The sequence below is a fragment of the Nyctibius grandis genome, chromosome 1, assembly GCF_013368605.1.
Source record: "Nyctibius grandis isolate bNycGra1 chromosome 1, bNycGra1.pri, whole genome shotgun sequence".
NCBI lineage: Eukaryota > Metazoa > Chordata > Aves > Nyctibiiformes > Nyctibiidae > Nyctibius > Nyctibius grandis.
The window spans coordinates 117249886-117276024 of record NC_090658.1 but is presented as its reverse complement, the minus strand read 5'-3'; the positions used below and the strand labels follow the sequence as shown (position 1 = coordinate 117276024).

General features: G+C 38.5%; 1 protein-coding gene across 2 annotated transcripts in view; it reads right to left on the bottom strand.

The window, feature by feature from the left end:
• Positions 1-26139, bottom strand: part of GREB1 (growth regulating estrogen receptor binding 1) — a 60238-nt gene that overhangs the window by 7287 nt on the left and 26812 nt on the right. Inside the window, exons 15-27 of one of the 2 annotated variants that reach the window (XM_068405136.1) lie at positions 25446-25638; positions 24713-24849; positions 23016-23355; positions 21368-21483; positions 20468-20667; positions 18593-18682; positions 15917-16548; positions 9096-9198; positions 7235-7393; positions 4685-4827; positions 3758-3919; positions 1888-2092; positions 911-1085 (exon numbers count right to left, since the gene is read on the bottom strand). In XM_068405136.1, the coding sequence (XP_068261237.1) occupies positions 911-1085; positions 1888-2092; positions 3758-3919; positions 4685-4827; positions 7235-7393; positions 9096-9198; positions 15917-16548; positions 18593-18682; positions 20468-20667; positions 21368-21483; positions 23016-23355; positions 24713-24849; positions 25446-25638 (2655 nt within the window). The remainder of the gene's footprint in view (positions 1-910; positions 1086-1887; positions 2093-3757; positions 3920-4684; positions 4828-7234; positions 7394-9095; positions 9199-15916; positions 16549-18592; positions 18683-20467; positions 20668-21367; positions 21484-23015; positions 23356-24712; positions 24850-25445; positions 25639-26139) is intronic. The other variant, XM_068405144.1, reaches the window with a different exon arrangement.

Sequence of the window (26139 nt, the reverse complement as noted above, 5' to 3'; positions counted from 1 at the left end):
AATATTCAGAATCTCATTCAGCTGAAGAGCAATTCTTAACAGTCAAAAGTAGTTACGAATATCAGGTAGATAACTTCAGTGTTGTCTTACTTTACTGCAACTTCTTGTCTCTCACTCTGATCAAAACTTTAACTAGTGCTTATGTGGTGGGGACTGGTATGACAGACCTGAAACTTAGTTTGGATCTTTCAAAATATTCACTCAGATATGTAAACCTTTAAAGTTACCTGGATAATGTTACAAATGACTCTGGGAGGGTTGCTGACTTTGTGCCATAACTTAAGTGCAAAGTGTAAGATCCTCCTAGCCCACCCCTAGAGTCCATAAATCTCAGTTTTCACTGAGTTTTGTTCTCTTTGAAAGTTTGCTGTAAATCCCGCATAGCACCGTTCTGGGAATAGATAAAAATACCTAGTACAAACAATGTTCTAAAGTAATGAAAACAAAAACACTTGTTTGGGGATTTGTGGAGCTAATAAAGGAGCCATACAGACTGGGACTGACAAAAGAGCCAGAGGAAATCAGTTGCATAATTTGCACAAAAACGTTTTTAGCTTCCTTAGAAAAATCCTGTTAAAAATGTACATGTGAATGCCCATGCTTGCCCAGCGTATCAGGGATTGTTTACAGAGCCTGAAATCTGCAGTCCAAGTAACTCTAGTTTGAACCGGAGTCAAGCTACACAGCAAAGGCTGCAGGGCACTTAAATCCTCAGGGGGCAGGAATGAAAAACAGTCACTAAACTATGTGCTCTGCAAAGGCAGATATCTAGGGAAAATACTTCTCTCATTAGGCAAATTGTCTGCTTGTACAGGGTAAAAGTTGTAGTATATCAAACGTAATTTCAAAGCTGATATGCAGTGAAAGGTTAAAAGAGATCAGCTGAAAAAGCGTATATTACTCTATTTACCTTTTCCTGTCTCCTGAACAATCAACTTCTACTGCATTCCACATAACACAGGAGTCATCTGAAATGACAATGAAAGGCCAAATATCCTGGGGTTTTATCCCCAGCTCCTCTTGCCGATTTCGTTCAAGCTCCAAGTTATGGTAAGACAACTCTTTTATCAGGAAGCGTGCAGCACCTGAAACCAAGGACATAAACCATCGGATTAAAACTAGGGGCAGAAATTGTTTGCTTTTAACTTGGAAGCCTTTTGAAGTGAATATTTTGCAGACCAGGGTGTGAATCACTGAAGATTTTAACACCCTAACACTCCTCAGAGCCAACTTACTTTGTCACTTGCCAATCAAGGGCCCCACTGGGAAGCACACAAAATGAAGCCTGACTTCTGTGGTGAAGATTTGCTAGTGTCTTAAGGGTTTAGTGACTAATTCTTTTAACCTGACAGATATTTGGCTCCACTAGCATCTCTTAGTGCAAACATCTAGAGATGTTGATTGACCAACTGAACATGGGAACTATTTCCCCTGACGATCTACTTTTAATGTTTGTCACTACTGCTGTCTATAAGTTGTTCCAGCAGTAAAAGCAGGGTGCTGAATATTTCACAGATATTATATTAGCAGAACCTGCCTAAGAGATGTAGCTAATCAGTGCACCACTGCCTATGCAAATAGCGCATAATTTATTTCCACGAGGAAACAGAGTAGGTAACTCCATCTGAGTGAACACCCTCAGCTCCCTTTAAAATCAACAGAGGAGAGTAAGTATTTCTAGGGTGCAATTCATCTAGCTTGTTTTAGTTGACCTGCATTAAGTGAATCGCATCTTCGACTGTGACACATTGTCTTCAAAGAGAATCCAGCTCACCCGATCAGATATGCTAGCTACAATGTGTGTGTCTACGTTTCACTGTTGAGTAACAACACCTCAAGGGCCCAAGTCATGTGTCCACATTTGTTAGAACTTTTTGCTATACTTACCTACTCCTGCACTGTTGAAAATGCTTGGAAGAACAAGCATGATGTGGTTGGGCCAATACTTCTTATATATGGCCATTTCATATTCCTTGACAACTAAAACATGCAAATGACTGGCTCCATCCATTGCATGATATAAATTGAAAAGTCCATGTTCATGACGACCAGTAGTGGGAGTAAAAGTGGGGCTTTTTATGTAATCTTCACTCTGTAAATAAAAAGAAGTGTGTTTCTGTATTAAGCCGGAGGATGTTTAAACAAAGAGAATCAGATCCTTCAGGCGAATAAATCAGATTCACTGACACTGGACAAACTGCTACATTTTAAATCAGCTTAATAGGAAAATAAGCAACTTTTATAAGCGTTGGGAAAAAGAAAACTCTGTCACTTAGCTTATTCGACTGGTGAGAGTGTGGTGGACTGGATAGGAGTGCTAACCTTGACCTGCCAAGTGCACAGGGACCTTGAGGCTAGATCTGGAAAAGGGTTTAGGTCCATATGACATAAGACGGTAAGAAACACCTTACTCCTAAGCTGCAGTACAACCCTTCTGACTGGCTATCACTCAGTGAAACTCACTTGGTGCTTCCAAATTTGATAGTATAGCTTCTGAAAGCCCTGTTTCTACAGACATCCAGGACTGTTCCAGTCTGGGCCACTGATTTTAGCCTGGTTCCTACTAAGGTCACTAAGGACCCAGAATGAAAGTGTGACTCTTTACAGAGACTCTCCAAAGCCCTCACAACTAAGCACTCCAGATTTAAAACTGTCAAAGCACAAAATGGTGGATTTGATGCCAGTGGAGTTCACAAAAGGACATTTAAATTGGATCAAGAAAAATATTTTATAATGGTTTAATAATCTAGGTTTATATCCCATAGCACTTTTCAAGCTTGCAGCAAGATTGCACGCACCGTTTTGGAGCAAGTGAACAGAAAAAGAAGCAAAGGAAGAATAAATGGTTTTGGCAAAGCCTCAAAGCAGATCAGTGGCAGAAGCACGAAGAGAATCCACAAGAACCCAGTGCACAGTTCTGACTGTGTAGCCAAGCATAAGTTTACTCGGTGAGGAAGAGCAGGAGGTTTCATCCTCACATTGCACGGTTGCTGCTGTGTTGCTGCCTGGGTTCTCCTGTTTCAAATTTGAACTGGACATAAAAGTCCGAACTGGAGGGTGGTATTGATTGATTATGGTTTATTCGAAGCAGCTAATTTTCTCCAGGATAGAAGTACTACTGCTTACTACTGTTCCACAAATTGCTTCAATACTCCAAGCAGTGTGGCCTGAGCAAGGCACAGCTTCATCTTAGACATGGATATTAGGAGTCACTGTAAAGGCCAACATCAGAGTTTGCATAGCCTGTCAGATGGATGACCTTACGAAGTGTTTTCTACAAGTGTGACATGTGATTCATTGGGCAGCCTTGAAGCCATGACAAAGATTCTTTGAAAACCTTATTTTTATATGAAAGCAACTGAGTATTTGTGCAGAAGAACGCATTGCCTTCCTCTACAGTAATGAATTGCTTCCTCTTAGTAACTGTATGATAAACAAAACCATGCCTCTGAGGCTCATTGCTGAAACCATTCTCGCTTTAACATCTTAAACCCAAAACCAAAGACATTTTGCCCCAGATAAAAGTGTTTATACCAAAGGATCAACCTTGATAATGAGCAAAAGAAACAGCTTATTGGTGGCTTGATAGTTTTGCCTCATGTCTCCCTTTCTGGGAGAAAATACAAGCTTAGTATCAGGACATCTTCATTATCTCTTGACAGCAGGACCAGAAGTGTAAAGACTCCTAATTCAACAAATTTTAAAATTCGTAGTGTCTCTCTCCCATGTATGGCCATAAATATAATTATCCATCTACCTTATCTGTGACTAGTGGTAGCCTCATGCTTTCCAATTGTCTTCCTGGTTGGCTAAAGACAAAATGATGCTCCTTTGACTTTGGAATGATAAAATGCAGCTGGATCTCTTCTCCCAGCATAGAATAGGAAAAGGCAAACGCATGCAGAGTGGACTCATAAAGCTGAGGATGGGAAAAAATAGGATAAGTCCAGTGGTCAGAGTCAAACTACAAGGTCTCAGTGTAGTTAATACACATTTATAACATTACCAAACAGACTACACTTACTGTATTGCATTAGATTTTACCTCATGATTCACTAGGTGTTAAGCAATACACCCTAGGCTAGAACATATGCTAAAAAACATAAATTAAACTGTTCCCTCTTTTGAAACCATTGTTTCAGCTTCATCTTGCAGATGGTACCAATACTTACAGGCCACTCTCTGCTTTCAGAAATATTGACACATAAAACCCAGTATTTCCATTGCTAATACCTTTCTCCTCGCAAGCTAATAGGCAGGAAATTGGAGGGTTACTCTGAGTAGTAACGGTCTGTATGCCACATATAGACTACTCTATGCTGGACTGCTCCTGTATCAGAAGTAGCATCTTCTGCAGTTACTCAGGTGAAAACATAAGCAAGTCCCAGTGGGAAAAGTTTACTGGGAAAGTAGTTTTAACTGGTAGTATAAGTGTAGAATGCAGATTACAGCACTGAATAAGCTAGTGTAAATGAGGCAAGGATCAGTCCTCTGATGTCCCCAAACCTGCAGCCTGGTCAAGGCAGGCAAACCTCAAGAAATAACAAAATCTGTAGATCAGCTATTTTTAACACATACATACAACTTCTAAGCCAAGTCAAATACAGTGAATGTACATAAAACTGTGTTTGGGTTGTGTCTGCTTCGGTTTCTGATCTGCAGAGTAATATCTGGAAATCTTTACCTGGTACCTGGGATTGAAACCCATATACTGATGACACTGTTCACAGTGATGGTAGGTGTTATATGCTGCGTACTTGGACAATCTCATCCTAGTTGTTTGACGGCGTGTATACATATCTTCCGGTCTCCTGCTCATTGATCTGTCTATTTAAAAAAGAAACAACTTAAATGTAACATATATTCAAGGCCAGAATGTATTCCCTTGCAACAAACTGTTTCTGTCACTGTAATTATCTTCTAGGAACAATATCCGTATTAAACACATGCAAAACAAACCATGAATTCATTCTGAGCATGGTATTTTTTATAAATTGTTATGTACAACAAAGGGGACTACAAAGAAGTATCTGCAAATTCATTATTATGATAATTCTGTACAGATTTCACATAAGGCTGACATGTAAGCAAAGCCAATTATTAAAATTATTATTGTTGCTGTTGTTATTATTGGTTGAACGCTTGCAAAAGTAAAAAAGAATCTTATGACAGACATTTGCTGTCCTGTGACAGACGTCACAGTAGATTATATGAAAAGAACTTGGCACATTTAGTGATGCTGCTCTTTAGCGAATATACACATTTTAAAAACAGGTCTCCTTTGTGGGTGACTGAAGGAAGATGAGATATAATTTCTGCTGAAAAAGACTTCTGTTATGTCATCTGGCCAAACCTTTCACTCAGATTTTCAGCATCAGATCAGGTTGTTCAAGGTCGTTCCTTGTCCTGTAAAGTTTTGAAAATCACTAAGAGTGGAGTTTCCACAGTCTCTCTGGGCATTCTGCTCCATGGTTTGACCACTTTTATTCTGGAAATACTTTTCATACTAATTATAATGTCCCACGTTGCAACTTGTGTCTGTTGTCTCTTGTCCTTATGCTGTGTACCTATAATAGTTTGTGTCTATAAGTTCCCATTAGGAAGCTGAAGACAGCAATCAGATGCCCCTGCTAGACTTCTCCAGACCAAACAAACCCGATCCTCTTCAATTTTCTACGTACATCATGTGCTTCAGGCCTCTATCCATTTTGGTGGCTACCCACTAAACATGCTTCTGTATGTCAATGTCTTTCTTGTTCTGGGAAGCCAAAAACTTGACAGAATACTCCAGATGTGGTCTTACAGGTGCCATGCATAGAAGAATAAACACTTCCCTTGACCTGCTTGCTAGGTTTTTAGTAAGACATTAACCCAATGGAGAACTGGTGACTCATATTCAAATTGTTGTCTACCAGGATCATCAGGTCACCTTCCTCAAAGTTTCTGTCTATACAGCTGGCCCCAAGCTTGTACAGCTGCAAAAAATTATTCCATCCCAAGTGCAAGATCTTGCATTTACCTTTGTTGAACTATATGAGGTTCCTGTTCCTGAGGTTCCTTCCTGGAGGTTCCATTTCTCCAGCCTGTCAAGGTCTTTCTGAATGGCAGTGCTACCTTCCTGCATATTGACTGCTCCCCCAATTTGGTATCATCTGTGAACTTGCTGATGTTCCATTCTGTCCCTTGGACCAAGTTATTAATGGCAATCTTAAACAGCATTTGGCTCTGAGTATTGCCATGCATACCGAGCTGTCAGTCAGATTTGTGCCACTCATCACATTTTGAGTTCAGTGGCCCAGCCAATTTCCCACCCACTTTACAATCCACCTATCCAAACCATCTCTCTCCAGTTTTGGCTATATGGTTATCATAGAAGACAGTGACAAAAGCCTTGCTGAAGTCAGGATAAAAACACTTTGTCCATAGTGCCAATCATCTCATCATAACATGCAATCATGTTTACCAATCACGATTTGCTTATGATAGATCCATTCTAGCTGCTCCCAATCACTTTACTGTCCTTCATGGGTCTGGACATGGCTTACAGGAGAGTTTGTTTCATAATTGTTTTGAGGACTGAGGGTAGGCTGACTAGGCTGTAATTGCTTCGATCCTTCTTCCATCCTGTAGAGGAAGGGCATGCCATTTTCCATTTTCCAACCATCAGGAACCTCCACCAATTGTCATTACCTTTTAAAAATGGTAGTCAGTAGCCTCACAATGATGTTGGTCAGCTCCCTCAGCATGCTTGGATACATCCTACCTAGTCCCATGGGCTTGTGTATGTCCAGCTGGCTAATTCAGAGGACTAAATCACATCACAATATTCCAGGAATCTAGATCTGGACACATGCATCTCACACTTTCCAAACTTAAACCAAAACCTAAAAAAGAAACCTATAAACACTTTTAAGTACATAAATAACTTTACCCATGTAAGTCACTTCATTGCTACAGAGCAGGACAATTCTACTACATAAAAACATTCAAACACAAAAACTTATTGTGGAATCAGAGCTTTTTTAATGAAAGACTACCTATATAATATTCCATAAAACATTTATAAGGCTCATATTCTGGTGCTTCATCTGACAAATTTCAAATCTTTTTTCACTATTACTTAGTCAAGTGCCATTCTGATAATTTCACTCTGTTTAAAAATTTAACAGGATTCTCATATTAAAAACAAATAAATACATATATGTGTACCAATCTAGATTTTTCAAATTCTAACCTTCACCATTTATAGTCTGAAGCTTTGAACAAATCAGACTTGCATCTTCATATTTCGGGTCATGGATAGTGTAGTCAAAAGGCATCTTCTTAAATGTCTCCACATCTGGCCACATATCTCCAGGCTGATGGTAGTATTGATCAGATTCTTCTTTTATGTCTATGATATTATTGAAAAATAAGAATTCATGTAATTACAATTTTTAAATCTCTTTATGTTGCTATAGATAGCTTTGCTATGCCTATTATTCCTGCATCATTTTTTCTTTCATCATTCTGAGGAAGCAATATTATTATGTATCAAGAGGTGCACATTTGAACAAATGTACCTCATACCTCAATGCCATTCTAGCTTTTAAAACTTTGGTATCAATTTAAGACCTTTGTAATCTTACTTGAGTAGTTGGTGGGATAATGATGAAAACAATGTCAAGGGTGTGGTAAGGCTGATCTACCTGCATCCAGACATTTGGAGTCTGACCATCACATTTGTGAATTCAATTGAGGAAAGGTATGTTATTCTCACTGAGGAAAAGAAGCCCTTTTAAAGATTCAGAAATTGCAGTATTAACTACAGTTCAGAGTTAAAGTCAAATGCCCTTTCTACTGATGAGACCAGAGTAATCAACGATAATTCACCCTAGGGTAAAATAAATAGGAAATGGTATTGGTATAATGTGCAGTGAAATCATGCCTTTTTCTGAAACAGGTTAACTGACATAAAAACCCAGATGTACACGAATCCTTACAAAACGCTTTTCTAGCTTTGTCAAGAGGATGAAAGATCTAACAAGAGTAAAATGGACAGTAGTGAGGAGTTCAGTTTGGGGGTTAGCTGTAAGCTGCTGTGAAGAGCCGTAACTCCATGTCTATGAGTATAGACTAAATGATTATTTACAACAGGTGAGACCCTGACTTTTGGCACCCAAAATAAATATGGAACTCAGCTGGAATTAGTCAGATGGTGAAATTATCTTCATGCCCTGACTGTGAGTTACCTCTAAAATCCTGCCTAAAATACAATTTGCTTGCACAAACCTCTTCCCTAGCAGACTGGTCACCTTTTCCATAGGTTTTGCCACAAACCTTGGGGGATAGCTGCCTCTTCCTCAAGCACAGATCAGAGGGGAGGAAGACTCTTGGGTACTGCCCCAAAAAGCCCTCAGAAGCAGGAGCTGAGGCACAGTCCCACAGTAAAATGACTGACCAGCTTCCAGCCAGGGTCTGGCAGAGGCAGCTAGCAGGCAGGTACCACCTGCCTGAGACTCTCCACGGCTGACTGTGGGCATGCTTTTAGTGTAGAATTACACAAATCCCATAAGATATCACCCATATTTTTCTATGTCATCCAGCCCTTAATTACAGAAATACATCTGGAAACACAGGGGGGTAATACACTGTAAGTAAAGGAAGTTTGAACTAAAATTAGCTATTAGACAGAAGGAACTTTTTTCCTCCCTCATGTAGTCTTATGTACTTAGAAAATATGACATTGCTCCTCATGGTATAAATCTGCTGGAATTTCACTGATTCTTTTTATATACTTTGCCACAAAAGTTCATTCCAATTCTAAACTCAAAAACAATGGCTGGATACCATTTAATACACATAAATGCTGTTGATTACTTCCCAAGAAAAACAGAGGTATGTGGTTTTCTTACTAAACTCAAAATTATGAGTAAAATAATAAAATATTCTTAAGTATCAGTTGAAGATCACACAAAAATTTTCTTAAAATATTTCAATAATGTGAAGTAATTACAAAGGTGAACGGCGTAGAATATACAGACAACTACTTTTCAGTTTAACATAACAATTTTCTACAGTCTCCAGAAGCAAATATTTTTATATCAAGAACTTACTATTGTTGATTTCTTCCTCATCATAAACATCCACTTCTGTCAGTCTAATCAGCATTCGGGACAAAATACTGAGGAACTGCAGATAGGCACCTGTTTTCCCTATCTGTAAATATATAAATTAGAAAATACAAAAGTAAACTCATTTTTCAACATGTTTCTTTTCCACATATCTGGAAATTGCAGCTGCAGTGAAACCAAATATTAATATTCATCGCTTGCATATCCCTGTATTTGTATATTCCTTGGCATAAATGAAATGCTTAAATGCTCAACAGTTTTGTTCTCTCTATGCAGGCACCTGCATGTGGAAAATGCATTTTATATCACAGGTCTAATTACAGGCCCACAGATGAGAATTTTCTCTCGTGACATGTCTCTCTACATAGACAATGAACATTTAAAAATCCATACAAGCTCATAAAATGTTCCAAAAAACCTCCTCAAACTAAAGAATTACCTCAGCACTTTCAGATTTGCATAATTTACCAGTACACTGACTGCTGTTGAAGCACAGTGACTATCCTGAAGACCAAAGTGGCATATGCATCTATAGGAGAACTTGTGCAGGCCACTTCCACTCCTGGAGGACACGGTATATGTAACAACGTGTTGTTCCACCTCTTGTGCTGAAAATATACTATTTCCTTTCCTGTATTTTAAAATTACCTTTTAAAAGTCCGTTTTAAAATTATCTTAAGATTATAGCTTTCTTCTCTGTTTTTTACCCCACCAACACACTAGATATATTTTCTCTTCATTATGCCAAATAGTATTGCTGCCCTTTTATAGTTTTTTCAGCTGAAAGGTATAAGACACAGCCAATGATTTACTCAATGGATTGTTCTGTGTCTTCCACATAACATTTCCCGATGATAACATCTAGTAAATAATGCCATATCTAAGCAGACAGCTTTACAAACCATAACACTTGAACAGGAAGCAGTACACAATGGCTTTCAATGAGAAAAAAGAGACCAGCAAGCTCATGTCACTCTCACAGGAGAACGAACATGCCATGATTTCGTGTGAGTGTGTGTAGTTCAGCCTCAGAATGGCACTGATGTCCAGTTGACAACTTAAGACTAATGTCACACCTGTACAGGAGGGGTTAACGTGTAGATCAGTTATGGCACATTCTGCTGCAACTGTTTGATTTCACAACGTGGTATCAGATTTTGGACTAAGTCTGTATTACTACTCAGTTGAAGACTCAGCTTCACTGCCATTACTGCTAGGACACATCAGAAGCATAGGGTGTTGAATTACTAAATATAGTATTGAGTTTACTGTTTTCCATATATGTCAAGTAAAATCTTCATTTTCTCTCAACATTTGAGAAAGGGAGGATTTGAAGCTGAAGCAAGAGTAGGTAAACATTTGTTTTGGTCAAAGTGCAGTATCTGTTGTTCTTAATAAATCAGACCACATTTTAAACAGTTGCTTGCCAAGGGTGCAAAAGGGTACCATCATCCCTGTTAAGGGTCAAATAAGCCTTTCAGGTTTTAGCACACAACTCTCTGTTATCCAGGAGTAACACAGAAAAAAAGTGACTTTGAATAGAGGAAATGATAGCATGGACCATAGTCGGCCCATGGACCAGATGTTTCTAACTCCCCTTCTGGGTTTTTATGTAAGATCCGTTGAGACTAATGACAATCTTTCTATTAACTCTGGAGCAAGGTTCTAACTTGGCTGCAATGGCTATTGATTGGTGAGCTGCACAAAAACATCTTATCTTCCCATATCTGAGGCAAACCTGATGACACTTTGTTCTAGAAGAAAATACTTTCAATGTTTTCTTTCAAGTCTGAGTTTACCTTTATATGCCCTTACGAACATATTCTTTTAAAACATATCTGGTCATTGTTTCATTAAACATAGGGTGGCCTGACAGTTTAACAGTTCCCTGATTTCAAACAAATGAGAGATCATTTGTCAAAAGTGCACAACCTGTTCTCTTGATATCAGGTATCTATGTGAAAAACTAATTCCTAATCCGTTTGAAGTATATACTTAGAATTATCAACAGAACAACAGGCTCAAAACCTTACTTTTTCTTTTTGGTAACTGTTTAAAACTTATTCTATCAAAATAATGTATTTTTCTTTACATAGGGGACCAGTCTTCACCAATGGTTTTCAACACCGTATCTGGAAGTGACTAGGCTACTACTATGTGGTACTTAGATGAAAGGTATCAGTTGTCAATTGACTCAAGTATACACAAAGCTACAGGGTCATGAGTCAAAAATGTCAGAAACCACAGGACTACAGGTGCTGGTGCTATTCGCTAACCACTAAACTAAAACATATGTACTTATGATATTCCATGCATCATGTCTTACCCAATCTCATTATGTGTCACATAAAAAGTGTCCAATACAGTACTGCGAGCTTTATGAACTGTTAGATATTAGCAACACTGTATGTAAAATGCTGGTGGGAACTTGCGGGAATCTCTCTGCATTTTCAGAATGTTTCTCTGCCAGGAGAGAGATCAGGCTGAGCACATTGCAACATTCATATTTGGACTCCATTCACTTGCACATTCGCCTGCATTTGCTGCTGGAGAGATGAGCTGGTGAAATAAAGAACACCTTTTCCAGATCATTTTGAGAAGAAGATTTTCAAAAAGAAAATGAGAAAAGAATCAATGTTTACTCCAGAAGGAAAGAACCTTAAACAACTGAATTTGTAGCATGACCAGATAGGTAAATGCACCTTTAAAATTAATTGTGTCATTTTCTGTATGTACCATCTCTAGGCAAAATGGAACTGCACAGTGTCTTTTTTTGAAAATACTGAATAGCTGTCAATAAACAGAGCTTCCAGATCTCTCCAAAGAGTCCTTGTGCCATTTGTCACCATCCCTCTTTCCGATAGTTTGGGCATTGTAGGTAGCTGCAAAGAGATCCTGCAAGCATGATATGTACAATTTTGAAGCATAACGCCCCATATTTGCTCATCCTCCATCTCCCAACTACAATAAAATAGAAGATCTGCAAAGAAATTTTAAACTCAATATATGATTGGGCTGTAGCTTTACACGTCTTTAGAGAAGCCTAGTACAAGGCCGTGTTGATCCTAATTAGTGACTATGGGCTTAAGCATGGTATAATAGATTGACAATGACAATGACTGGCAAGGAAGTACTCTGAGCAAGGAGTTTTTCTCCATATCCTGTCTTTGCTCTGCACACAAAAGCTGCAAACAGATTAAAGGAATGAAGGAACCTGGAACTGGGCTGCATTTCTACAATTCCTGAAACAAAACGTACATGAGGGGTGCCGCTACTACAGACAGCTCTACTTCCCGGAAAAAGGTTCCTCAAATATGTGGCAGTGCCCAGTGCCTAAACAGATAAGGCACTTGGGGGCCAATAATCCCAAATAATGGAAGTATTACTCTAATTTGTTTCTATCTACCTGAATTTGGAAGACAGAAGTCTGATGAATCAGACTTGGAAGAAGAAAATCCCAGAAGACTAAGAAGTAAAAATCTCAAATCTTGTGAAAACTTACAATAACCAAGGAATTTGGGGCCTGCAAAGATTTAGTATTTTTGTTTCTGTCTTCATCCTTAGTGCAAGGGGTGATTTGGCCCATAAAAAACTAAGAATGTGTTTACTCTGGAGCTCTTCATTTATGAAGATTCTGAGCAAAAGGAAGGAATATGAATTCAAATTCTTCCTGCAGAAAATTCAAGAGGTGTGAAGGTCTAGTTTTTGTAGACATACACTACCTAAGGGGAGTGAAAAGCTCCCCAAAAATTTTCACCACTGAACTGTGCTTGCCATAGATATCAAGGATAAGCTGAAAACAAACTGCCTGTCTAAGGATCTGAGAGAGAGATACTTCAGTCAGAGAAATTACGTGTGTGCCTCCACGCTTATTCATGGAAGTGACATCCAAAAGTGCTGTTGCAGCAGGTCTAACAGTAATGAGTTCCCTTTCTTTAACTTCTTCCAGACACTGGACATCAGTACCACTAGAAGTAAATTATTATTCTTATGTTACTCTAAAGTATCATCTGATTTCAGTCTTTACAGTTGCAGAAACATGGCAAAAGGGGAAATGATTCCATAAGGCTTTTCTATTTTAATTTCCAGGTGAGATAGTTCTTCACATACCACAATAGAGCTTTTCAAACTGTGGTCTGCGAACCAGTGGTGATTTATAGAAAACACGCCGATGGTCCACAGGCAGCTAGTCAAATGGTGCTGGCTCTTCTCCTTGTTTCCACTTGCTACATTCTTCTAAAACACAGCTAACAACAGATATATTAAATATTTCCCTAATATTTTTCTTACATAAGCTGAATGGTATATAAGCCTGTTGCAATAAGATTTTAATAGGAGTAGAGAAAAACCAAATAATATGTGGAGCAGTTTTCTTCCTTAGAAAGTGTCTTAAGATGAGCTTGCTTCCCTCCCTGGACGCGGTGCCACAGCGCTGAGCCATGAGCGCTGAGCGCTGAAGGAAAATACTAGTTCAAAGTTGTAATATCCAGTTAAAAAACAAAGGTACAAAACCAACAAATTGCTTCCTGATTTTAGTAAAGTAATTGCCGCCTGATAAAGAAAACAACTGCTTCCTAATTTTTGAAAAGATAGTACTCTGGCAGTCTTATACTTTGGCTGAATGTTATTAACACTCAGGAGCTGTCTAATAACTGTATTTATTTCTGCCTACATCTTTTTATGCATTAAGCATTAAGTCCATGTAAAGTGTTAATATTATTAAACACACATGCCAATAAAACTGATTTCAGGAAGCAAAATTATTTCTTCGCCAAAAGAGAAGGGTAATTCTAGTTTCTGTATATTGTAACTATTCCCTAGAAGACACACTGTATTTTTATACCTTAAACCAATAAACATTCGACATACTTTTACAGCTCTTTGGTTTAGGAGTTTTTAGTACTTTGGGAGGTTAAAATAGTAAAGGAGACAAAGCTGCTGTCTTTTTCCACATACTGAAATGAATATATACTCCTAAATTTTGATACTTAGGAAGAAGACATGATACTCCTAATTTGATGCATGTGAATTTGTTCTGTGTGAAACAGGTATATTCTTCAGAAAGAACTGAGGAATATAAAATGAATAAGCATGTGAAGAGTGTCCTTTAGGAACTGATCCAACTGTATGACCCAGTGCGAGACTAGAAAATAACCTGCATTGTGGAGACAGCTGGAGAAGAGATGGAGTTTCAAGTAAAAGAAGTGATATCAAGGCTGAAATTCACTGCTGTACAGAGGGTCAACAGGAGTCCTGTTCAATACTTCAAAAAAAAAAGTTTTGAGAGTGAAAAGTGGTGAATACCATACCCTGGAACGAAGCCAAACCCTGGAACAGGGCTGATGAATAAATAAGCTGCCCGTTTAATAAAAATTAGTTAAATGGCAAGTACCAAGTGTGTGAAGCACCAGAACCTTCTCAGGTGTGTAGTATGCTCTCAGAAGTCTCTGAATGGCTCTTTTGAGAACGACAGATTTACATTTGTGACCCATAACCAAATGAATACCAAAGAAATATTTACATATCAGGTAATCTGGATGTTGAGAGTGGCTTTGGGAATAGCATCTTTCTGGGGTTTGATGTGTATGCATATAAAATTGTACAAGAAATTGTCACAGCCTGTGTTTTTCTTTGAGATGGAAACAAACATCTCTCTTCAGAATGTGTGCTGCAGCTGAGTATGAAATTCAGTTTCTTGATCACATAATACCTCAATATTTCGCAAACATGGACAATTTAGATCAAAGGAATGGACAGTGAAAAACTGCTCATCAGACTACTTTCTGGAATCCTTTATGTATTACAGTAACATTTGCAGGAAGTCCCAATACGAAAAGGCCATTTATGCTCTATCTACTCTACTGCGTCATAAATTTGGGTCTACAATGGAATACAATCATTTAACAAATAGCACTATGTAGTTTCCTTTTGCAATGGATGGACATAGGAGAGTGGATCATGTGGCAAGTTAAATCAGTAACTCTCTTTTGATTAATTCTTTGGGTTGATGTTATAATAACTGGATACATGGGTCTTTGTCTTGGTTGGGATATATCCTTTTTGACTTCTGAGGCTTGCAGGACATATATATGCTCTCAGTAGGTATCATGTCTCTTCCTATCTTGTTGCTTCATACTTCAGCAGAACACGACAGGCACAATATTACCTTTAGCATGTAACATGTGCATTGAACTAGGAGATACCTTGCTCAGAGATAAGTGCTAAACATTCTTAGAGAAATTAGAAGAGAAGGAACTTCTTAGGACTACACCCATTTCCATATATCTTTTCAAAGTAATTTAAAAACTCTTGGGTCAGCTACTCTCTTGTAAATACGGCTCTGCTAATGTTGAACTGGTCTTCTTGCATGTATTATTTAAAACAGCTTCTATTTCTGTCTGCTGTGTGGAGGAAACAGAGAAAATAACTTAATTACAAACTCCCAACTGTCTTCAGATTGATCATAAGAAAGTGGTTTTGTGAAGATCTCTGATCTTTATTTAAAATGTAAATGCATATTCAACTTCAACAAACTGAAATTATACATGAAATCTATCTCTTGAGCAAACTATCTTTTAAAACGTTTTAATGGAGAGAGACTGACAGAAAATGACTACAGCTGCAGCTTCATTGCCTTTGAACTCAGGCTAAAGAAAGAAAGATTATTTTATTAGAAGGTATTAGAAAATAAAATATGAGCAACTTACTCTCCACCAAAAAACACCTTCAAGTATGAATAATAATAACTAATCTATTTTTCTGAGATAATGATAAAATTCAACAAAATAAATTGATGATAATACCTTGTTCTTATTACACACCTGTGGTGGCCCACTCAGCAGCAGCCTCCTTGGGTGAAAGGTGTCCATTCTGCCCTCATTTCTATTGTTGTAGTCCATATGGATTGGCTTGGGAACTGTCCATTGGCGGTAGTATAGAGACTGCTCCGTGCAAGTCATCATCTTACTCATAAGAGGACGAAAAGAACTTGCCCACATAACAGAATGATAAGGCAAGAGGGAAGATGATTTGGGAAGTCCACTGCTGTCTGTAGAAGTAATAATGTCATAAACCAGTTTGGGCAGGAAAACTATGGGAGGCTGTTTTGATGCTTTGGTCATGGAGCATTGAGACGTCTGTAGGATGAAGGAGTTATGAGTAGGTGCAGAGGAGGAAGAAGAAGAGGAGAAAGGTGAGGATGATGAGGTGATGGAAATTTGGGCACTTCTTATGTTTAGTTTTGTATCCAGCTGTTCAGTTACTGGTGGCAAGTGTTTGCTGATTGTCGTTTGTGCCCCCTTGTCTACTTTCTGCTTCTGCCTTTCGTAATTATTTGTAGTTTCTTCAGCGCTGTTGCTTAGGACTTGGTGGGGGGATTTTGCTGTATCCCCTGCTGCTATTAAAGGAGGAGATGACTCACTGCAGAATGCTGTAACTAAAAGAAAATTTGTATTTCAACACAGTGCAACTATCTCTTCTAGTCAATGCCATAGTTAAACAAAACAAAAACCCAATCATTTAGAGTATCCATCAAACACTGCAATCCCAATCCTGTTCTTCACCTTTCTCGCACAGGAAGTCATAACGGGACTAGTTTGGAGCATTTATCTCAATGCAGAAAGTGGCTTTTAAAGTACTGAAGTGCATAGGAAAGCTGTCAGTGATTGTCCTGTCCTCTACTTCCTTCATCCATTCCTTGCTTAAGGTGTTCATCAGGTACTTTCATCACTCAAGAGAAATACAAAACTACTGAAACCATCATTTAAAAGAGTGTAAGAAAATAAGTATTCACAGGCTATTACCCTATCAGACTATAGAAATGTCTACATGGACTGACATCTAGAAACAGTCTTCTGCGTCAGATCTGATCTGACACTCGTGTCTGCGTCACTGTAGCACTTAGTCTGATACAATAAAACCTGTCTCTCAAGTCTCTGGTGCTACATGATGCATTAATGCATTCGTACAGCTTTTGGTCAGCTCAGAGCACATACTGAACACATGAATGTTGGCCTTGAATACGTCAGGTAGGTATACCCCACAGCTTATTGCTGATTTTCTGGAAGTGATATATTTTTACCTTATATATTCTAAATATTAAGATTTCTTTAAAGTTTAAGACCTCATTTTAAGTGTTTCTGAGCATCTTTAACACTTAGTGAATTCCAAAGAGGAGGTGCAAATACTTCGCAGTCTTCAGAGTAGACTGAGAACTGGTTGAGGAATCGTTCCTCACATGGTCCTAGGAATATCTGTCTGAAGCCGAGCATAGATAAAAACAGCTTTCCTCTCATGGTGAAAACAACAGTCTTGGTTCACAAAAAAAAACCCCACATTTTGAACTAATACAAGTTCGTAATTTCTCTTGGTCTCAAGAAATAGTAAGATATACTCTAACTACATATTAATCTAAAGTAGTCAGCAAAGGACATTAGCAATATATACAAAAATATCGCCAGCAGTATGAATGGTTTTGAGTAAAACCACTGTGACATCCCTCAAAATACTAGTATCCAAGAGCACAGAAAAAAAAAAGAAAGGAAAAAAGATTTATTTAACCACAGGCAAGTTGAGACCACAAAGACACAGGGAGGCACATGGACACTGTGGAACTGATGAGCAGCCCAACTTTAAAGAAGAAAAAACCATTTTGAATATTAAAGTGTTGATGAAGTTTATACAAATGTTTCCAAGCTTTTTTTCCTTTTGTAACCACCACTGTGCCTGTAGAAAAGAAAACATGGGCCAAATATGCATGTCACCATGTTGAAAACTATGATCAGATCAAAAAGAATTTACTGTCACTGACAAAAAAACAACATGTTTTAAAAAGCTGCATGAGATTGCGACTTCTAGGAAGTTATGGTACAATTTATATTGCCCACTTTTATTCAACTCTCCTCTTAATATTATCTGCGTAAAAAGCACGCAAAGAAATTTATCAGACAAAAGAGCTGTAGTAGTTCTCAACATTGCCTCGTGCTTTCTACATCAGTATGCAGATTAAAAAGAAACTGAAGTTTTAAAAAATTATCCACCTCCAAAAGAGCTTTCAAACAGAGCAAAATCAAAAAGGTAAAAATACCAATGAGAACGAGCATGCTTTTTCTCTTACAGATTTTCAAAAGATTTTTTAAAAATGTGAAGCATGTTTTCTTTTTCATAAATTGTCATAGCTTCAGTGAACACACTCAGCCATCACAGCACTAACTGAGGATTCATACCTCAGCGGCACATATTGAAGTGCCTGATTTAGGCACCCCACCCTATGATCATTTTTCAACCAAGAAAATACCTTATTTCTTATATTTCAGAAGTCTGATTCTTATTTTTTTTAAAGTTATCTTTAGTGATCCCATTAAGATAGGCCTTACCAAAACCTTAGTGATTTGTGTCTTTTGTTATTTATCTAATAAGCTGAATAAAAGGTCCTTTTATGTCCTAAATGTAACTTAATAGAGATGATCTCAAGGTCTTACTGGAAGCTTTTGAAGAGAGAGAAGAAGATGCAGAGTCATGGGAACGAGATCTTTCTCTTTTCATTGGACTTCTCTTTTCTGAAGTAGAACCTGTTTCATGAATGGTATTAAGGTAAAACAAAAACAAAATACAAATTAAGTAAGCCTTTAAGAAGGCACAGCTACTTTGTCAAAGTAGGGAAAAGTACACAAGAGTTTGTGTGGGTTTTGTCCTTATTCTGACTCAGTATGGAGAGTATCTGTTTCTACCACGCAATATGGGATCAGCCTATGGTCTAATCTAACTATGCTGGAGCTGCAATAGCTTCACAAAATCAATGCTGCAGGCAGGAGCTGGTAACTTCTAGGCATGTCTCAGCCATGTTTTCTCTTTCTACCCATGTGTTACTTTCCTCGCTAATCCAGTGTCAGGGAAACCAAAAGGCAACAAGCTCTATTTTGTCAGTATGTTATGAAATTACCTCCTACTGCGTGCATTACAGCTTTATGGACAGATTATACCTCAGCTTTTGTTGATGAAAATCCATATTTGGATGGCCACCAAGGACATTCACGTGAGGTTCTTTGCTTAGGTTTCTCAGTTAAAATGCTTGTTTCTGTACACTTTTACCATGATAAACAGAGACATAAGCACTGCCAGCAGAAAACTTAGACTGTAAGTCTATCTCAGGAGTTATGAATTGGACTCTGGAGGAGCATACCGTACTTCACGGACTAGGAAAGCAGCCTTACAATTTAGTCACCTAACAACTTAGGTGCCCATTTGACTCAGATCACGTACAATCTTGGCGTACTTCAACTAAATGGACAGAAGTACTCATCACATCTAAAGTAGACACTCTGAGTATGACCTCAGGTATTTCATTCCTCTATGAAAAGTACATATTAGATTAAAGTATGTATTTTTTTGTGCTGCTATCCTTATTATCAATGAGTAAGAACTTAATAGGTGAACAGTAACCAGCTCTCTTCCTCTTCATATTATAGAAAAGGAAATGAAGGCAAGCAGTTTGAGATTTAAACAACCTATGGGGATAAAAATCCCTTGTTCTCCGCAGTTACAAGGCACAATAGACAGAAAAGAAAAATGTAAAGAACTTAATGATAACTGATAACACCCATCAACTATTACTCAAAACCCCCAACAGTTCCTGGGTAAATTATTGTTGTTTGTTTACACATTTATATGTTCTTACTTGCTCTCTAAAGAAGTTATAAACTCACCAACTCTACACTGTCAATTTGAATTCATGGACATTTTCAAGGACTACTCAGAAGTTACTATGTTCAGATATATTTTCTAGTGATACTATTTAGTACCTTACAAACTAGAGACTACTCAGCTGTACTATATACAGTTTCCTTGGGAGGTATCTTCATCATTGTCTTAAGCATAGGTTTGGTAGCATCATTCAGGGACAGCTGAGGTGGAGTTGCCTCTGCTGTAAGGGAGGGGAGCAGGTCACTGCTTCCCTGATGGCAAAGCATATACTTCCCTGCTGCGAGGAGGGCAACACAGCACAGCACTCCCAACAGTGAGCATCACTGGATGTACCCACTCAAGCTCCACTTTGCAGCTGCCAGAACACACAGGGCAAAGGAGGGAGGAGAAAAAAGGGAGCCAAGAAACAGAGAGAGAGCACAGTCCTGCAGCGGCAGGACTGCAAGAGATTAAAATGCTGCAGCAGCAGCAGTCCCTGGGCAGGGAGGGTGAGAAAACACAGGTTCAATGAGATGAAGCAAAACTGAGGATCAGAGCTCACTCAGTAAGTCTAACTCCAGAAACCCTCACCGAGTAGGTATCCATAGAATCCTGCTTTTTCTAATACAACTCAATCATTTTACAGCTTCTTTTATCATCACTACTAGTAATACCTTCTGTCGCTATTTCTTCATCTTCATTATCAGTGCTGCTTAGTTTCTCTGGGTCACTTTCTAATGCATCATTCACAACTGCTTTCTCTGTGTGAATTTCTGAGCTCACAAAGTATGCTGCCAAACCAAGTTCTTGCTCCAAGGTTGTCCTTACCAAAGAAGATGAATTTATTAAACGTAGGTCACAGTATCTCAGTGATCTGGAGAAAAACAAGAGGGGCTAGTAAGAAAATTCACTGTAATCTACTCCCTTATTTCTTTTACAAACACAGTCAAAGGGGAATTTTTCATTATCTGCATAAACTACAAATGAGATAGAATACAGTATATCTTTTGTGCTTAATAACTTTACCACTGTGGTGCATTCACTTTTCTTAATCCAATTATGCAACTTAATCTAGTGCACTGAACATTAGCATCAGCATAAGAAAAAGAATCATTTGGGTGCTAAGCCTAACACATAGAATGGGATTCGTTTGAACATACAAAAGCATGTAGTGCCCCAGGGCATCCTGTCTGGCTTCCAGCTGCCATTCCAGAAGGCACTGATCTCTCCACACATCCTGTAGCACATATGTCAGCATCATGTAGACCTCTCAGCTACCCTAAGGTATCTAAAGTAGCTATACTTTTTTTTTTACATACCCTTATTCTTTCCTCTAAACTGGGACAACTCTCATAATATTTTCTGAGCTATTTATGTCTTGCTATAAACAGGAGGTTATTATTAATAATATGGGGTTTGTATTTATGATACAAAAACTGCCAGAAAATGGAAAAGAAACATCTGGACACTGAAATCTGTTTTCTTCTCCCACAAGTAATGACACAGTTAATCTTTAGCCATTTGGTAAGCATTGGATAAAAAACTGCCACTGAGAAAATCCCGGATCTTCTTACCGTGGCAAAGACTCCCCTTGTGGATCCATACCACTAAATATCAATATACAAGGCAAACCTTCTAATTCCAAATAGGTCTGTGGCCTCCAATCTACATCTTCAATTTTCTGCCAGACCTATGTAAGGTAAGAAACACTGTTGGACGTATCTACATGGCACAAATAAAAATACAGAAATAAAAATAAAAATACAGAAATACATACTTTTATCATCCATTATATGAATCAATTTGTACAGTGAATGGATGTTCCACCAAGGGAAGCCACAACATAGGTAGACTGCACAGTTCCTAGAGCACTACAGGTAGCAATCTGCCTGCTGGAAGTGTGAGGAGTTTGGGACAGTATGTTCCAGTCTGAAAAGCCTCCCAGCTTCCCAGCTGCATAGCACCGAGGCCAGGGCATAGACAGGTAGAGTGGATATGGTGCAATGGACAGTAAAGCTGAGCAGGAGCTTTGGGGGAGAGAAGAGTACAGAGGGTTGCTTCTTGTGGCAATTTATGGATGTCTGAGTCCAAGGCAGAAAATTATCTAGCAACAAGACTTATTCACCTTAGAGGAATAGGGGAAAGCTGGAAGTGTTCAGCACACACATACCACTGTCCTCGCTTGCTACCCTCTGAAGTCTCCTGCTCTCCCCCAAAACTATCAGTTTTCCTCCTAACTTCAAGAGAAGTTTGATAACTAGATCTATTGTTTGACAGTTTAGCATGAGGCTATACTGCTTTACTCACACCAGTCAGTCCTTTTTGCTGTAAGACTAATCTACAGATAAGGAGTACGCAGTAGGACCAACAGTACAACTCAGCCTCTGACATTCATATATGTACCACTATTACGCATGTCAGAGAAGATAACGAGGATGTGATTCAGAACTAACACTGATTTTTCAGAATAAGTTATGCCTAATTTATAGTGGAATGAGATCAGCATTAGGCCCTGGATCTCAAATGACTTCGCCTAACATGTATTGAATCAGACACAGTACAGAGTGTGCCATATATATGTCACACCGTCCTAGAATGTAAATACATTTTTGCTTTGGTGATCAGATGATGGTAATTTTATGAAAAGCAAAGCAGTATCAGAGACTTTTGTTAAACAGATGACCCATGACTCTGGATCTAAAGGATGTAAATTAATCCATAAACCAACACATGGTCCAGAAAGCATAAAGTCCTGAGCTGTGAATACTGGGGTGCTCTAGGACCCGTAACTAGCGTCACTGATTTGGTGCCTTTATGCCACCTGCTGGTGCCAAGAATAATGTAACTCTCAACTGGTAACTGATTAAAATCTTTTTGCATTATGATGATTTTGTGAGAAAATTCTGCTAAAACTGTGACAATTTTATTTGGCTTTTTTCCTCATTGCTGATGGTCCTTGTAGATAAAAGCAGTTCAACTGTTTGGGAGGGTTGCTGCTGGAAGTCAAGTTCTAGCCATATTAGTACTCCTCTGAGTAGTAACCAGAGGTAGGACAGTAGAGGTGTCACAGCCAGTAAAAGATAAAAGTCATGCTCCTTATGGGAGTTTTTATTTTTCCTCGTAAGATCTGCACTTCAGCTCATGACCATAACTCTCACCAGTAAAGTCTCCCCACCTACCCTTCTAATGAAGCTTCCCAGTATATGTCATTCTGCAAGTTACCTTTAGTTGCTCCACAAAGTGCTTCCCTATTGTGATTCCAGAATTAGGATTTCCCAAGATTATTTCAAAGTTATCTTCAAGGGCTAGCCTTTCCCTTACAGTATACAGACGTTCATATGCCACTGCAGCCAGCGGAGTACATGGAATTCTCAACACTACCATGAGGCCATGACCACTAGGACACTGTCTTGAAGAGTTTATTAGGTTTTGAGTGATTTCCAGAGTTTCAACTGAGGTGTAATTCTTCATCTGAGAAAGACCACACACTGCCATCATAGCTGCAGAGTAATGTTGTATGAGGACAAAAGTCCTTATCACTGCACTGTGTAATCTGGGGAACCTGAAATAAATGGTGAATTAAATAGTGAAGTATAAAACGCTAAAGTTAAAAAGCTAATTTTTACCAAATATAGGAAACTCAGGATTTTCTCCTGCAAAGAACCCTTCATATCTACTGTACAACAGAATCTCACCAAACTGCAGTTGGATAGTCTTTGCAAGGCATCATTTCACAATCAGAACTGATGTTGTCTCTCCATTTCTTAGTAAAGATTTACTAAGCGAGTAGTCCAGTAAGGTTACATCACTTTAACTTACCAAGACTTTACTGCTGTTACAAAATTTATCACAGAATATTTGCTAAGGCACTCAGTAATATCAATCAAAATTATATTATCTTATCAATGAGAATAGTATTTTCATTATGTGCTATTCTTAAGGGGCAGGACGGGGGGTGGAATGTTCCTTTTGTTTTCTTGCTGGAGCCCTGAACCAACTTACTCTTGTTCCCACGAGGACTGAATACATAGGCAGCATCCAATGAGCACTGCAAGTTCCCAAGACCAGCTACGCCCTGTCTCAATCCCCAGTCTATGAAAGGGAGAGACATGGGTATGCAATAGCTTCCTGTGCTCTGTTTTTCACAGAAATGAAACTCAGGTGCACACCAAAAAGAGGAACTATGGCGTGCTCAGAAAAGTGCTTGATATGTGTGATCAGAGCTCCAAAGCACCCTGTAGCAAGCCCCAGCAGTTAAGTGTGGATGTGCCCAGTCTCCCAGTTAGCAATACAAATTCACAAGATTTTACTTGTCCTGTCTCATTCTTACAGATCCCAAAGAGTTCATCCACAGCTGCACGCATGCACATAATGTGTCCCTAATCTTTTGCAGTGATTCTAGACTTGATCCACAGGGACCAAGGAAAACTGATCATGTATTTTCAAGCTCTGATGATGCTCTGAAGTTTTTATTGCTGATTTAAGAGTACAAACCACAGTGATATGTCTAGTTCTCTCTGTGGCCCAAGTGCAGTATACACAAATTCTATACATCAAAATCAGCCAGGGTCAGCAAGTGATAACATTGGACAAAAGTAATAACACACGTGAAATTGCCTGATGATACAATGTGAATTATAATATAGAAGTAGCTATTGCTCACAGCAAAAACATACTCTAAATTGGTCTAAACAGTGTGCATATTCATAGTAAGTGGCAGCCTAGACTGATTAGATTACAGGCCAAATATATACAAAAAAGATGGAAAGAGAAAATAAGTGCGAATGAAATGCCCTTGCATACACTGCTGATTGGTGGGAGAGCAAGGAAAAAAAAAGAACTAGTCTTCTAGCTAGTAGCTCGAGTCACTAGAACACACCTCCTAAATTTCCTGTGTTAAACAAAGGAGGGTACCATACCTCTTTCCCAAAGCCATGACCATTGCTTCAAAAGAGCTGTCGTACCGAAGCAGTGGAATACTATGTCCAGAGAGGGTAGACTCAATGAATTCTGACAGTCCAAAGTATTTCCTGTTTTCATGGTATAAATCTACACCCTAAAGCAGATGAAGCAATAAAAATATAAAGGTAAAGTCTATCAATTATTTATTTACAGTTGATTAACCGTTGGTATCTGATATATTTGCAATCACAGTCTCTAATAAGCATACATCTACTTAGACATGATAAAACAAGGAGAGAAAGAAACAGATTTTTTTTTGAGAACAGAAGTTTGACCTAATTTTTTCTTGTTTCTCTCTTTCTTTCTCCCCACATATACATATAGACACACAGAACAGCTATGTATGGAATAAATATGCACACATATGAAGAAAATCCATGTATGTACATATTTTTATGCAGTATTGCACTAGAGAGAGCTTTTCAGATGGTTTCCATTTATTTAACTCAAAGATTTTTAGCAGAGCTACTACAGTTTATAGAAGATATAAAAGGAATAAAGAAAAAAAGTAAGAAATGAGAGCATAAGCAAAGGGAAAAAGAACTTGCCACAGACTGAACATGAAAAAGACGCCATGCAAACTTCATTCTTGTTTGCAAAAATCATGGGGCCTCCACAGTTTCACCAAGTATGTGAATATAAAATATCTTATGAAAAGCTCACAGAAGCACCTCAAAGTATCCATCTTACGTTGCTGTATGAAGAAGGCCAGTGGATCTCATTGTAAGGGCTGATATGAGTATGCTGTGTCTGCAGCGCGTAGGGGAAGGAAGTCACATGGAGGGTCACAATATTTGGTGCCTCTTTCACCTCCCTGCAGTTCAACAGTCTATCAACAAGTCCTGTAGACAGCTCTGTTTGAGGATAAAGGCTATGCATAGCACTGCAAAAAAGAAACCCAAAACTCTCCGAAGTGATCAGCACAAGGGAACATTTGTATCAGTAGAATAGCTTTAACCTGGATGTGAAATCAAAGTTAAACATGTACAAGGAACTTAGGACTCTATTCTTTGCCCTGCTTTTGTTGCATAGAAGGATGGGGAAAGAAACACAAATTATTTCACTGCAGCTGAAAATTTCTGCGAGTCTGATAAGCTCCCTAGCTAGCAAATTACCAGTCCCTTACAGCTACCAGAATACGAGAGAGAAAGGATGAAAGGAAGCTGGTGTTTTGGCAGTTACCAATAGACACATAGTCCTGTAGTAACTTTGATCAGATTGTTAGTGCTGCCCTTAAGAAAATATAGTTCTTATCTACAAAAAAAAAGCAAGATAGAAAATGACAGACAGTGAGTCAGTATGACAGAAAAACAGAGGGAAACTACCTGTGATAGAGCTATTATGAAAGGGAAGAACAGTTGTTTTTAGAGCAAATTCCAGCATC